The sequence below is a fragment of the Zychaea mexicana genome, assembly GCF_025766255.1.
Source record: "Zychaea mexicana strain RSA 1403 chromosome Unknown BDB00scaffold_48, whole genome shotgun sequence".
NCBI classification, from domain to species: Eukaryota; Fungi; Mucoromycota; class Mucoromycetes; order Mucorales; family Lichtheimiaceae; genus Zychaea; species Zychaea mexicana.
Genome location: NW_026516711.1, coordinates 185,191 through 200,187, shown reverse-complemented (window position 1 = coordinate 200,187; position 14,997 = coordinate 185,191). Strand labels below are relative to the sequence as shown.

At 44.8% G+C, this 14,997-nt stretch overlaps 4 protein-coding genes across 4 annotated transcripts; all 4 read right to left on the bottom strand.

Moving 5' to 3' along the window:
• Nucleotides 1–3,210: 3,210 nt before the first annotated feature.
• Nucleotides 3,211–4,055, bottom strand: BDB00DRAFT_929770 (uncharacterized protein). The gene is made up of 2 exons (XM_053128978.1): nucleotides 3,873–4,055; nucleotides 3,211–3,775 (listed from the first exon to the last, which is right to left on the bottom strand). The coding sequence occupies exons 1-2, from the start codon at nucleotides 3,961–3,963 to the stop codon at nucleotides 3,657–3,659; spliced, it is 210 nt and encodes a 69-aa protein (XP_052978657.1). The 5' UTR covers nucleotides 3,964–4,055; the 3' UTR covers nucleotides 3,211–3,656.
• An 18-nt stretch (nucleotides 4,056–4,073) lies between these two features.
• On the bottom strand, nucleotides 4,074–6,154 carry BDB00DRAFT_765582 (regulator of G protein signaling domain-containing protein; the record flags this gene model as incomplete). The annotated part of the gene is made up of 3 exons (XM_053119518.1): nucleotides 4,074–4,673; nucleotides 4,728–5,996; nucleotides 6,080–6,154. The coding sequence occupies 3 exons, from the start codon at nucleotides 6,152–6,154 to the stop codon at nucleotides 4,074–4,076; spliced, it is 1,944 nt and encodes a 647-aa protein (XP_052978656.1).
• Nucleotides 6,155–6,681: 527 nt separating this feature from the next.
• On the bottom strand, nucleotides 6,682–12,152 carry BDB00DRAFT_828801 (uncharacterized protein). The gene is made up of 5 exons (XM_053123886.1): nucleotides 12,045–12,152; nucleotides 11,545–11,966; nucleotides 11,321–11,444; nucleotides 11,025–11,232; nucleotides 6,682–10,925 (listed from the first exon to the last, which is right to left on the bottom strand). Exons 2-5 carry the CDS (start codon nucleotides 11,701–11,703, stop codon nucleotides 6,701–6,703), a joined length of 4,716 nt encoding a protein of 1,571 aa, XP_052978655.1. The 5' UTR covers nucleotides 11,704–11,966; nucleotides 12,045–12,152; the 3' UTR covers nucleotides 6,682–6,700.
• A 45-nt stretch (nucleotides 12,153–12,197) lies between these two features.
• Nucleotides 12,198–14,936, bottom strand: BDB00DRAFT_873470 (uncharacterized protein; the record flags this gene model as incomplete). Its single annotated transcript, XM_053127094.1, has 8 exons — nucleotides 12,198–12,340; nucleotides 12,442–13,730; nucleotides 13,814–14,158; nucleotides 14,241–14,377; nucleotides 14,453–14,553; nucleotides 14,627–14,678; nucleotides 14,756–14,809; nucleotides 14,880–14,936. The coding sequence occupies 8 exons, from the start codon at nucleotides 14,934–14,936 to the stop codon at nucleotides 12,198–12,200; spliced, it is 2,178 nt and encodes a 725-aa protein (XP_052978654.1).
• Between the last annotated feature and the right edge of the window lie 61 nt (nucleotides 14,937–14,997).

Genomic DNA, 14,997 nt, shown 5'->3' with positions numbered 1-14,997 from the left:
TTACCTTGTAGTTAAAAAATCATTCTGTAAATACGTATTAGGTCATATACGAGAAAAGGAAATTAAAAGATTGGCCACGAAAGTGAAGGAGAAGAAGAAACAAACAAGAGTGCATGTTTCTTTTTCCCTGGAGAAGTTGATACTAGCTTCACTTTGTAAACTCACAGTCTGTGTTACTATCTTTATACAGCTTCTCGCTCGCAGGTTTGTGAGCTTAACACTTCTAATAATTGCAATTAGATAGTTTATGCCGTTCTTCGAGGTCACCTTGTCCGATTTTTCGAGTAAAACGCATTGAAAAATTTTCAAACCACAAAAGCTCGGATATGGCATCGTCGTCCTCAGTAACTGCCTCCGTATCAACCGATATGAGATGCTTTTTATCGAATGAATTCACAACCTTTTATCTACTGTTTGAGGTGCTGTCTAGACTTCTTTCTGGATACTACAATGATGCACGAATCGCGAATATGCCGGATAATACTGGATCTTTCCATGATGAGGAAGGCTGATGAGGAAGATGTAGTTTGGATGCCATGATGATGGATGTTGTCTCCGAGCGTAAAAAGTTATCTTTGCCTTAATCAGTGTGTTTCTTGATGTAGTGTCACCTTTGTCTGCGTTGAAATGTATCATCTTGCTCTTTGACAGGTAACAACCGGGGTCAAATCATATATGTGGATCTGGAGTAGTTATGAGAAAAGAACACTGTATATACAATGGCTGGGATTAAATTACTCTCATCTGTGATCCATGTATGAGAGATTGTTGATATGGTCCTGAAGGATATGTCATATCTATGTTGGCTCATAAGTGTGTGGTTAACCTCCTACTGCATTATTATATTAGTTACAAAGGCGGCGGCAATGTTGCGCATTCGGATAAATTTCACTGATAGTTGTCCGGTCATGGAGTGTTTTGCAAATAGCTGGAGTAAATAAAAAAAATTGTTTTCTGCTGTTCCTGTGCAAGTAACATGCGCTTAATGGAGCCGAGCAAGCAAGGAATAATTGTCCATGCTTTGGATAATTTCATTGATTTCGTGTTTGTTAAGCGCAGCCAATGACACCAGCTTTGGTGCGTGACTTAGCGTTTCGAGGAGGATGTCTTGTGAATGGGAAAGCAACCACGTCGCAACCATCGTCAAATTTCGAAATTTAGGATGTCGACTACGTCGTATGACGCTCATAGATTTTCTGTGCTGAGCCTGGCGCGACATTTAGGATAAGGTTCATCAAAGTGGCTCGATGCTTGAGGCTGGAGGTCTCATAGCAGTTGCAGCATTATCTAGCTGCAAACCTCGTAAGCATGGTTGCTTGCAGTTACTGCCGGTGATCTCGTGTAATTGTCGTGTTGGTTTCGTGGGATCGTAGCCAAAGAACCTGTAAGTTTGATGTATGGTTGGCGATCGAATCGAGAAACGACGGCTCGCATCCGTGTAGAATAAGGCATCGTATCGTTGTCTACCATAGGATGTCGCGATGTTATAGCAGTATTGGTAAGAGAATGGTCGCTATCCAGCTTCAAAAAGTCAACCATCCGCTTGGAGATATTGTAATTCTACGTCGAATACGTCAGATTGATCACACTGCTGCATGTCAATAGAGCTCTGCCAGTGTAATGCATTTGATTTGTAACTCATGTCAAGGTCGATACATGTTGGTGTGTGTCTTCTTCTGATATGCTCTTGGTAACATGGTTGCAATTTTTTGGCATAGTTCAAAATGCGATGGCTATATGTGCTGGAAAGAAATGGTGAGGACCTTGCATGCTACTTCAAAATAATCAAGCTTATAAAAATGTCCATCCCTTAAACGTTGAGATAGGTACCAAAAGCCAGGGGTTCGCTGGTGCTGGTAGTCTAATGCTCAGTTTATAGGCGAAATGGTGCGCTACAAGGGCAAGCTGTCTGTGTATTCTTCACCTGTACCCATATTACACTCCAGTGTTCTTTGGCTCCATATGCCAGAGACGAGGCTCATAAAGTCAACACGTTTTTCCTGAATTGTCATTGCTTCGCCCTTCGTAGCTTCAAGTTGCTGGCGTCCGTACCAGGCGAACAGTAATTCTTTATTGGACGCTCTGATGAAGATGTCCAGCTGCTAGCTCTGGTGCGGTTCGGATCATTTTCTGTGTAAAATCACATGCTGCTTGGTATTGACACTGCGAAGGATAACCTTTTGCGCGAATGGTAAAAAGAACAAGTATTTGCGTTATAAATAATAGCAACAGTGCTGTCATGGAGGACTTGCTCGTATACGTAATGTCGAATGGAAGAAGTGTTACATAGTTGAGTGAACTGGTCAAAGAGGACATCGTCGAAAATGGGAAGCGAAATATCGACGGGCTCATTGCTATTGTTCGTGGCGTGCTCCTTTGCCAAATACCCTATAAAAATGTAAACGGTAGCTCGAATTTAAAATTAAGTAGTAAAATGCTTTCATAGTTTAGATGCTGCAGCAATATGGCAGTGTATAACATGTTCAAAAAGGTGCCTTTCTTTCTTAGAACAAAACAGTAAAGATAGTAACACATATCATTTGAGACGAACAGTTTATGTGCCAGTCCCCCCTGTCCGTCTTTGATACAGCAGTAAAAAATGCCACAATAAGGAGTGTTTTATATGAGAGCTTTGATACGCCCCGCTTTATCATCTTGATATATAGTTTATCGATCACGCGGATGAATTAGTATCACACCATAAGAGCTTTGTTGGTTTACTGCTGGAATAAAAGAAACACAATCTCTACGTTTATTATAGATTTAAGTCCTTCATTTCTAGACTAACGCAGTAAAAAGATAAAAAGAGGTAGATAATAAAATGAACAAAACACATATTAAAGTGTCAAATCCAAACCAGTGGTGATGCATGCAAGGAAATCGTTTACTATATCGTAAGATGTGTGTATATCCGAGCAATCAGTCATTGATATACTAGCCAGGAATAGGCAGAGCAATCATCGTGGACCACTGGAGAAAGCCACTGCTTGCTGCTCTTTTCATTAAATCTCACCGGATTCTTGTCTGATTCTTGTTCGTATCACATGTTGTGTCAGTGATTCTATTCGGACCCAGTCATATCTGTGACCCCTTGTGAACGTGCTTTTGCATACTGAATCGAGAAACTCGAAGAGAGCACAATCTGTATTTTCTGCAACATCTATTTCTATGGAAGCAAACAATCAGTTGGTAGTCATCTTGTCAATTTGTGTTTAAGTTTCGCTAGATCTATTCGTATTTTTTAAAAGGAAACATGTGCTTAAGGCGATTGAAACATTGATGTTCCTACTGCGGAAGTATGTTTTTGATATATATGCAACCCAAAGTATAACCACGTATGTCAAATTATCAAGTAGGAATTGACACGTCAAATTATTAAGTAGAAATTGACATGATAGTAGTGTATGCAATGATGATCAATTATGACGATGACGAGGACGACAGTAAATTAAAAGGTTCTATATATGTACATGAAAAAGCTTCTGACTGCTCTTTCGGGAGTGTGGGTGGGGGGTTGGTTTGGGTAAGATAAAACGTTGTAGATGCGACAAGGAGGAGGTACTTGATAGCTCCTGAATATGACTGGTGCGTGTTTTTCAATTCTTGCAAACGTGATTGATATCTTTGTAAGTACGTGTGTTTTACGACGATTGTTATCACTGCTTCTGTTGCGGTGGTTGTTCTTGGGCAATACGTTTGAAACGTTCGATATCTTGCTGTTCTTGTTCCTGTTCTTTTGCCCGCTGCTTGGCTTCAGATGCAGCCAGCATTTGATCTATCATGTAGAGAACATGACGCGATTGAGTTTATATCCTTAAGTAAGAGGGCAACCAGTTGTAAGTTGTGTGGAGTATATATGTATAAACACGTACAGTAATTGCTCTTGATCAGCATGAGCTCGACACCGGAACCAAGAAAGATGCCCAGTCCGAATATTTTTGTATAGAATTGTGCGAGACTCATTATAAAGTTTATTGCTACAAGATTTTACGAAAGGAAAGCAGGATGTTGAAGGGTGGGGCGAGTGAACAGAAAACAAATAATTAAAAAGTAATGCTATAATAAAAGTGTGACTATGCCTTGTTTTCTACAAACGATGGGCTGGAAAACAGTTCGCTGTCAACCACGGAGTCCTGCTGTTTCCGAACCTGCTTTTGCTGCTCTCGCTCTCGCGAATCGTTAATCTTGCGATATCTTGGTGTTTTAACAAACTTGGGTACTGAATCCGACGCCATTAGACGGCAAATGTGTTCGTTAACGCGATCAAACCACTTGAGCATCATGCGGAGCGCTGAAGATGTGGAATGAGTAGAGATAACAACAGTGGGTTTGGCCTGGCCTGGAGTAAAAGTGGGCACGACTTGCACCATGGAGTTCACCACGCGAGCCATTTCCTGACGTAACGAGTGTTCAACGTTCAGTTCACACCGTGCACCTGGGGCCAAGTAAGTGGACCAAATATCGTGAGCGTCTTCTAGCAAATCCTTTTGGTTCTGGGAGGGCATGGCCGGGCTTTGGTTGCGACACTTCCTTCGCAGGGTAGAGTAGTCGATCCAAAAGTCCAGATTTTCTTCACAGAAATTGGCCCTGAGAAAGTCTTTGAATAGTGACCGCAGCTGAGGATCGTCAAGGATGACTTTGAGACGCGCAGCGTTGCTCTCTTTGGGATCCTCCTTGTTGTTGCTGCCACTTTGCAGCGACAATGGAACGGAAGATGTGTCAGGAACTGGATAATCGATGGCGGTGCTTGATGGGCGTGAGCTCGAAGAGGTGCTTTGACGGCTTCGAGTGGGTCTTGCTGGAGTCGCGGATGGCGGATCATGGATTGCTTCTGGATCTTGTGATAATATTTCACGCAATGTTGTTTGTTGATCCTCCTCGTCTACGCTGGATGGTATAGTGGATTGGCTGCGCAGGGATCGTGTGCGTGCAAGGCTTGATGTTGAAGATGACCTTGCTACGGACTGTTGTTGTGTAGCGGCGGCAGCGCCAGCCTTGTGCTCAAATTCAGCCACCACCTCTTTGCCTTTTCCAGTAACGATCAACATAATTGTTTTGGAAGCGCGTGCGGGTGCCGACTGCTTTGGATCCTGAAACTCGATCCAGCCATACTTAAGAAACTCGTTGACGATGGTTTCAGCCTCTTCCCGCGACGAGACGGTACTGTATTCTGTCAGCCAGTCGCAGGCCAGCTGGGTCGAGAACACTGTGCGCATGTTTTTGGCAGACCGCGTGGTAGGACCCCCCTTACTACCCCTTTTGGAATGGGTCAAGAGATTGTTTGCAAGTAGTTGTACCCGTGAGTCACCACTCGAGATGTTGGATGTCATTGCAAACGGTGCTGGGTTGGACGTGTTTGTTGATCCAGAAGACTGTGATGATGCGCCAGAGATAGTAGACTTGCCGCTGCCTCCTCTGGTACTCGATGATGATGAGGTTGCTTTGGTGCTTTGATTGTTGACTTTCTCGAGTTCGCCCTCCTGAGGTAAGCACGTCATCATGATACGAAAAACGACAGACAAGTTTTGCCGACCAAAGATGATCTGGTCGTCGTCGGCATGACGTTCCAATCGGACAAGCTGGATAGGGTCAATGTGGCCAAAGTGTCTCCGCAGCTGGGCCATGTCGGCTTCAGTGCGAACACAAAAGTCTTGTAGTACACAGACACCCTTGGGCGTCAGCTGCCATATGCCTTTGTCACGAAAGGAGCGGCTGTGAGGGTCGGTGGCGTTTTCAGTTAGTCGACACTGCTGAAACTGTTGGCATAATGCTTTTGCCATATCCTTTTCCATGTTGAATGTCGTCGTAGTCGTCGTTCGCAGCAGCTTCGATGGGTCGTTTGGATCTGGCATCCGGGCGGTGTGTGAGAAGCGCAGGGAGCCTAATGCTAGAATAGCGTCTTCTGATGTGAAAGTGTTGGGATAGTTGCGGAACAGATATCGATGGGTGTCAAGGGGAATTTGGACGATCAGCGCTGCAAATAAGTCGTGGATATCCTATATGTTATGCGCATATATTAATATGAAGTCCCTTTGCCGCATACTATTACCCTCACCCCTTGGCAACAGCTATACTGTACCTTTAAGTATGGGCGCCCATCAATGGTGAACTTCATCATTGACGTGTACGCTTGTTGAGAGACCCCAGGATCCATTATTAAGTAAGTAAGTGTAAAAGAGGAAAGTGAAGAGAGAAAGAAAAAAAAAAGAAAAAAGAAATCAATACGTTGTTTATATCCAAATGCATCGCGATAATTTTGTCAGTCTGTGTGTGCATATCGACTACATTACACTAATACACTATGCAACCCCTTTGTGACTAAATAGAAATGAGAAAACTTATCAAAGAATTGGGGGCAAGCTGAAAGCATGACTGTTGGTCCATTTAGGAGTTAGGTTAGTAACAGTAAGGGAGAATTTACTTTACACACAGCACACACATCAGAATATAACAAAAAAGGGGCAGCGAAAGAAGCATTAGATAGAGAGAGGAAGTAGCGAGTGTATGCAAGTGTTGTGTGAAAAAGATTGAGATGTTCTGATATACCAAGGCGCTTAGACCTTCGTATATTCTATCTATTTAACACACACACACTCACATACCCCTGCGCACCCCCCAGATTCCCAGAATAACAACCTTGTGGCTCGCTGTCAATCTCAGAAGAGACAGGCAAGATATTTACCCTTATTAAAGTTCTTGTTTATTTAGCTGCCAAGTCCAACAAGAAGTTGGTCGCCTTTTCCAGATCCTGATCGTATCTGTCCAAAGCTTCCTTGGCCAAATCTCGGTCAAAACCCATTATAACTAGTTGGTCTAAATTACTGCTACCGACAGTCGGTATTCCCCTTTCTTGCTGCGGCTCCTTGTTGCTTCTTTCTTCTTCTTCTTCTTCAGTTGCTGCTACTGTTGTACCTTGCTCATTTTTACTGTTATTACTGCTATTAATATTAATATTTTTGTTGTTGTTGTTGTTGTTGCTGCTACTGCTGGCATTGTCATGATGATTGCTGTTATTAAAGCTTGCAGAAAACGCGTCTTGGAATCCCACATGCTCGGTTCCCCCTGCTTTGCTCTCGTCACCACCAAAGATAGAGTCCCACTCGTCGTCTTTCTTCTTCGAGTCGAAGTCTTCAAAGTTAAATCCGCCAAAGTTGCTTGCCCAACTCAATTTATCTCCCTGCGTTGTAGCTCCCTTTTCGCTGTCGCTTTTGTTGTTATGGACAACTTTAGCATCGGTGAGCTCGTCAGCAAAAGCTGCGTCGAAGTCGTCCTGGTTGAGAAGCGACGAGTCGTTAACTACTTTGGCTTGCTGGAGCTCGCTCGCAAAGGCGGCATCGAATTCATCAGCAGCAGGTAGTGCTTGGTGATCCTTGTTGGGGCTTGTTGTGGAAGAAATGATCTCGAAACTCTCGCCTCCTCCTTCATCCGACGATGATCGCTCTGTATCATTTGGTCGCTCCATAAACACAGCATCGAAATCTTCGTTTGCTGGCTGTTCTTTTCGTTGCTCCTCCTCGTTTGCAGTACTATCCCCATGCGTCGACAAACCTTGTTCGGGCTCCTTGGACTTCGACGGGCTTCCTTCTTCCACATGTTCTTTCGGCTCGCTTGTCATTAAAACGGATCCTGCGAAATTCTTGGGCGTTCCACTATCGTGTGTGCTTATTTCCTCTTCGGGTAACCTTTCGTCTTTGCTAGTAATCAAGTCACCACCAACGTAGTGTGCGTCATCTACTGACCCCCGTTCGCCCCCTTCCTCCTCGGATTTGGTAGATGATGAGGTGCTTACAGCACGTTCTTTATCCACCACTAGAGCTTTCTCTTCTTCTCCTTTGTCTTGGTTATGTTTCATTCTCGGTTCGGTCTGTTCATCCATTGGCTTGTTCTCCTTGCCATCATGCAGACCGCTGTCCTTTGCATTGGTGCTATCGTTGTCCATTGTCTTGCGATCGTCGTCAGCGTCCATGTCTTGATTAGCGTCATCGCCATCGATCGATAAGAACTCGTCTTCGATGTCTGATTCGGTATCCTTATCTTTTGTCTGCGTATTGTCACCTTCTCCAACCGGTCCGCCCTCCTGTACACCTGTATCTAAGCCCTGGCCCTCGACGCCCGTCGTGGCTTCGTTCTTCAGCTCACCCTGCTTGGTTGATACATCGTCATCTGTAGAATCTTCTGTCTCCTTTGACAGTACAGTCATGCCCTCAATAACGGGTGCTGCTGCTACTGCTGCTACTGGTCCTGCTGCCTCTTTAACGATTGATTCATCGTTGGTGTCTTCTCCTCGTGCGATTTCTGTATCCGCCTCGTTCTCAACTGGAATAGGTGCATCCGTAAACGCCCTTTGTTCTGGCTCGTCTTGCGTTTCTGCAAACAGTTTGGAATCGTTGTTGTTATTTACTTCGGCAGTACCTTCTTTGCTTGTGGAGACAGGGTCTGTTGCTGGATCGTGTGATTCATGCGCCACTTTGGTATTCGCTTCGGGCTGATCAACCTGTGTTTCGCTCGTATGAATATCCTTGACATCAATTTGAGATGACGAGGATGATACAGGGGTAGCAATTTCCTTCTCATTTCGATCTTGTAAAGACGCTTCTTCTTGAGCTTCCTGAGGCTTTGCTTCTGTAAGATTTTGCTTTAAATCTACTACTGTGCTCGAGGTTGTAGACTGATCCAGACTAGGCGTCAGTTGATCGGCAAGGATTTCAGAGGTCTTTCGGTCTTCTTCTTTGGGCAGCTCGACCGTAAGTTGGGAAGAAGGTTCTTTTCCCTCTTCTACGCTTTGATTAGCAGTGGATGCATCAATTGTTCCTGCTTCAACATTTGATAGGGTAGCTGGTGCGGTTTGACCGGAGTCGATGAAAACGTGGTGGTCCTCCTCGGTAGGAGTCGATTCCTTTCCTGCGTTGTCAGGTGTTGCATTTGCTTCTGATTCTGATACTCCATCCGATACTTCATCCGATGAATCAGTCTTTCGTTGTTCTTCCTTTACAGGCATAGAAGCAGCTTCAGATTCTGCTGACTCTTGCAAAGACTGAGTCTTCTTGGCATCTGATTCCGCAACCTCATCATCAGCTAGTTCATCGACCTTAGAGTCTTGCGGCTTTTCTAATGACCGTGTCTGTTCCTCAAAAGTTGTTTCTGTCGCCGTATCATTGGATTTATCCACAGTTTCACGTTCTGCTGACTGCTCCAAAGATTTCGTGTCTTGATCATTTGTGGCAGATGGTTCCAATGTTGTAGGTGGTTTAGGAGCAGTTGGTGCAGTGGGTGACTCAGTCTTAAGGCTCTTGGCATCTTCGGATGCACTTTCTGTATCAGAAGAAGTTGTCGTCTCGGTTCCCGATTCGTCTGATTCAAGGGCCGCCGCAGTGGCAGCAGTAGCAGCTACTGTGGCTACTACTGCTGCTGTTGCTGATGGAGGAGGGGGAGGTGGCGCACGAGCCTTCTTTGTTGTTTGGGGTGCTTCTTGACGTCGTACAGTTGTTCGTCGTGATGGTGGCGGTGGTGGAGGAGGCTGTCGCTTCTCCGCCGTTGTTGGCTGTGGCGCAAAGATCGTGTCAAAGTCATCCTCAGTATTCGGTGTCACTGATGTCGCTGGCGATGCTACTCTTGCTGGTGCTGCTGACGGGGAGAATACATCGTCAAAGGTAAGTTTGGATGATGGCTCGCTGGGAGCGGCAGCGACAGCAGATGTGGAATCGACAGAACGTTGCTTATTGACATGTATCCGCAGACGTTCTAATAGGCCCACTAGACCAGCCGTTTCTTGTTGGACATCATGAACTTGGTGGCGCAACCTTTCACTCTCTGTTCGACCATGATCCAGTGTTTGCGCCATTCTGGCTACTTCTAGTTGAATTTCTTCTAGCTCCTTCTGGGCAGTATCGTGCTCCCGTTGCACTCGCGTCCACTCTGATTCTTCGGATTGCATTGTGTTCTGCAGCTCGATCAGTCGTTGCCCTTCGGCTTGTTGAGCACTGGCCAATTGTGCTGTTTGCGCTTCCACGTTTTCCTTTTGTTTCCGGCTCTGTTCTAGTATGCTGAGTACACCAGCCTTTTGTGATTTGGTTTGTGCCGTTGTAGACTGGACATTCTTTATCTGATATTGAAGCTGATTAACGGCATTTGTTTCGGTAGTCAGTTCTTCGTTGTCGCCGAAGTCACCCAAAAGGTCTTCCTGCGCAGCTTCTGGCTGTTGGGGAGGTGGAGGAGCAAGTGGCTGTGATGGTGCTCTTGTCGTGGGAGGAGGAGACTGGTATAATGGTTGCTGTGGTGATGTGATTCTATCAACGGCTACTGTTGTTGAAGGAGGGATCAGACTTCTGGGTAACACGTTGGGCAATGGATTTCCTGCTAATCGGCTTTGGATGAGATGCATAGCCACGGCAAATTCATCGCGCGTTAATTGTCCGTTTTGCTCCAGGTCAGCCAAGTCCCACACTCGCGCTAAGTCTGTGTCGGGCAATCGCGAGTTTTTGAAGAACTCAACAGCCTCGTTGCCATGAACAGCACCAATACGCTTTGTATCGATCTGGTTGAAAAATATGTCGTATTGTGATTTTTCTTGTGGCGTTACATCCCATCCAGAAGAAGAAGCGCTGTTATTGCCGGAAAATGCCATGCTTCCAAGCGACTCGATGGATTCAGTTCGGCTTCGCTGGGTTCGTGGGGGTGGAGGTGGGATACTGCTAACACTGCTGCCGGTAAGCTGGCGTTGCTGCATCATTGCCGCAGGTGACATACTCGTCCGTCGCATGACAGGCGAAGATTGGATGGATCCAGCAGCTGAGCCATAGATTTGGGCAGGTAGCTGGGCCGGCAATGTCGTGATGGAGCGATCCATGAGTTTAGCGATATAGTGCATAGCAATAACGAACTCAGTCTGGTTCAGATTACCGGCTTTGCGAAGATCAGCAAGGTTCCTAATTGTTATCATGCATAATTGATAAGCACGTCTACAACTTAATGTTTATTATTTGTGTAATACATAATTTAATATCAGAGAGCCACGGTATACTTGCCATATCTGCGCCAAATATTCGTTTGGAAGTTTGGACTTGTCGAATATATTTTTAACCTTTTCGGCATCAAGAACCCCTTGCACAGGCTGATGGGCACGGAAGATACCGAGGTACTTTTCTCGTTCAGCAGGAGATATGATATCGTTTCTTGAATTAGGACTCGTTGTTGCGTCCGGGTTGAATCCTTCAAATTGTGGCAGTGGAACGGCTATGTTTAAATCTTTATATTTAGAATGCTTGATATTGCTCTTACACCATACCGCAGTCTTTCCCCTTTGCCTTTGTCAACTCCATACCACTTGACAAGATGGGCTCTGCAACCTCATGCCCATGTTGGGCACACGCAACGAGTTTTAGCGCAATGGAGAAAGTTTCGGGAGTAAGATATCCCAAATTGTCTCGGTCAGCAGTTTCCCAAATCTAAACATCGAGATTATCAAGTAAGTATATTTGAAAATATCAGTCCTGGACTAGTGAGAATCTGGATAAAATATAACGAAGTTCAAACTTATAAACGTACGTCCGATAGTATCTCGTTAGGAATCCCTGACCGCGCGAAGAAGGCAACTGCTTCTGGTCCACTAACAACAGTCGATTTACTGCCATTTGCTGCAGAAAAAAACTGCGCATAGGCATGGACTTCCTGAGGTGTGAGTAGCGATTCCCAATGCGACGACATCTTTGTTGCTGGGGTGGTTGGTAACAGCGAAGGCGAGTATAATGCGCTTCCCACAGCGAACTATTGTGTGAATTAATGAGCGTGCCATGATTGGCTCGGATAAACATTTGCCATGTGGGGGAGTTCATGGCTTAATGGCGGAAGATCCCTTTTGCGTCAAACAGTCAAACAGTGAGTTGATGCGCACGGGCCCGAGAAGGTAAAAGATCTCCTTTACCGACTCTGTGTTTACAAGTTGGACGCGTAAAGGTGTCCGTAAAGATGTAAGCAAATAAATAGAGAAACAAAGACAATGACATGTGTTCAGGAGCGTAATTTTTCGTATCACCATCACCAAGTAGTAGCAGCATCAGCAGCTGTCAATAAATTAGTGCCCACTGTCAACAAAAAACAACTTGTTTTATGCAGGAGTGGACAGTAACTAGTTCATACGGAGACTCGACAAACAGGTATTTATATTGAGAAGCAAATTTTTAATGTACACAATGATGATTTTACAATATAATAGGTTCCGCAAACAGCTCATCAGTTTTCCGAGATATTCGATATCCCAATACGCAACCATCATTATAGAAGAGGTATATCAAATAAGTAGGCGATGTCATTCGATCATGCTCCGCCTTTTGCACGGTCATTCCTAGGCGAATAAAATAGCAACGATTCACGACATCCCCCTTGATGTTTAGTTTCTACTGTATTTTCTCCCTCCTTATAATCCCGCAATAAGCACATTCTTACCATAAAGTGGGCTATTCCGCAGCCCAGAATCAGGTAAATACTTTTCACTATTGAAAACAAGCGTGCTTTGCCCATTTTCTAACTCGACCTTGATCACGCGCATAAGTGCTACTGTTCCCTTTTGACTAGCAGCAACATAGAGCTCCAACTCTGGAATCCATTCAACCATATTGAGGCGATCCATTGCCGTGAGTAGCCTGTCTGAGCGGACATCGACGTTGCTAATAACATTACGTTCCCATCGTTCTGTTACCATCCTTGTCATGGTCGGATGCAGCAATATGACATCCTTTGGCGTAGTAAGCATGATAAGTTCGTCACTGCGTTTCTTGATTTTGTTGTCAAGAAAGCTCTCCATTGATGGAGATACAGGGGACGAGCACCGCATAACTTGTGGAATCATTGACTTTATCCATGGTCCACTCGGCTCATCAGCTTCCATTACAGTGTCAGGTTCTGAGTTGTTTGATGAAGTGTCCGATTCGGTATCGCTCCAGCCACTTTGACTTATTGGGATCACCTCTGTCGGCACATTGCGTAATCGAAACGGGAATGTCTCAGCTCGCTCAGCAACCATCTGTTCTTCAAGCGCACGATGTTCCTCAGGAGCCAGCAATCGATGACCACCTGGTAAACGTCGTAGAAATGGTTCATCCGCAGTATCTTCTTCATCGCTGAGCCAATCCATCAAATCCTGGTTCTCAGGCAATCCAGATTGCTCAGCACCTTGTCGCCAGGCTGCAGTGATGTTTTCATCTGGCCCTTGGTATATATCATCGTCTTGTTCCTCCTCTTCTTCTTCGTCGTTTTGTCGTTGCTCGTCGTCGTCGTACTCGTATTCATCATCGACATCATCGTCGTTTTCTTCTTCGAAAGGACCAGATGCCAATAGCTGACGAAAATCTTGAACGCGATTTCTTAAAGCTTGCAGACTTTCGTTGCCAAGCTCTAATTGTTGTAATTGTGCAGCTGGAACTCGCACTTCGTCTGGAATATCGATGGCATCTGACGGCCTTCTTCTTTGATTGTTATCGTTGTCTTCATCTTCTTCAGCTATATCATCTTCGTCGTTGTCGCTTTCGAATGGTTGCATGAATGCGTGTATTCCTTCGAATCCTGCCATATTGAGACGGTAGATCGGTAATGCAGCTGAGTTACGCATACCGACCGCTGACAATGCGGTGGATCGAGAATTGTGGATTCGTCTCATAATGGCATCGCTAATTTGTTTGTCTGTACACCGTGCCACCATGATATCTTTCTGTGAGATAAACTTTACAGACCAGCACCTATGATACACAGCCAAATGGGCCGATAGCTGTGTTATTTCTACCAGTAAGAAGACCTTTCCAGTTTTTAGGTATATACATACCACGCCTCGTTCTCTCGCCTAGTCATTTCGATTTTACGGATCGTCGCCTGTTGTCCAGTTTTCAAGTCCCATAATCTACATGTTTGATCAATGGAGCCACTAGCGATGTACCGACCAGATCGATTAAAGTCAATGCAAGGGATATTGTCCGTGTGTCCGCCCAATTCTCGTTTCGTCACTCCATCCATTACTGGCACAACAGTCCGCCGTCGTTTGCCAAAGATAGGATCGCTTTTCGTCATCTCACCAATATTGTAGACATTGATAGTCCAGCTATTAGCAGAAACTGCAATGAAGCCTTGGTCCCCATGGATGGCTAAACCCCAAGTGGATGAACCATCGTTGCTTTTAACATTATAAAAACCCACATGTTAGCGAAAGTTCAGTTTTATTCACTCTTTTCTCCCATCTGGCTCAATCCTCTTACTTTATCGTCATGGGTGGCTCATGTAAAGCATCTGTACGCCAAATCCATATATCACCCGCATCAGACACTGTGACAACCACTTCTTTTTCGAAGATTCTGCCCACTTTAATCTGATTAATCGTATCCATTCCAAGGTCCTTGAGATAACATACAGTAACATATGAGCTCCTTATTTCCATCAAGGCAAAACATTCAGTTATTCTCAGTAATACCTGGCCTTGTCTCGGGATAGGTGTTGCGAGTGTTCTGACAGGTTCACGGAAGGCGGCACTAAAGTGATCGATTTTGTAAACCTGAACGTATTGCCCCGTGGCTATATGTCAACGCAGAAAATTTTTCTCTTAGCTCCATAACATAAAAACCTGATTTGACTGGACATTATTTACCAACAAAAAATGTACAAGGATCTTGTTCACTCGTAGCGCAGAGATTCATACGCTATTGAAAAGGAAATGTATGCGTATAAGTGCATATTGCTCAATGCTCGAAGTTGGTTCAAAGTTTTCTTCGATTACCCATGGTTTCGCTGTTGCTAGATTTACGACGTTGTTTTCTTGGACACTGAACGCCTTTAAGATATATGTTATACTTATGTATTAATGGTTAACGTCTTCAGTGGCGCTTTAAAGCGTGTCTTACATTCAAGAGATCGTAGTCGAGCAATGCTTCGTGCACGGGCTTATCGAGGCCGTCCATTTTTGGGTGTTAATTGGTAAAGTTCATGCAGCAATAAGAGTTCTCATCCCGCGCCACTTCA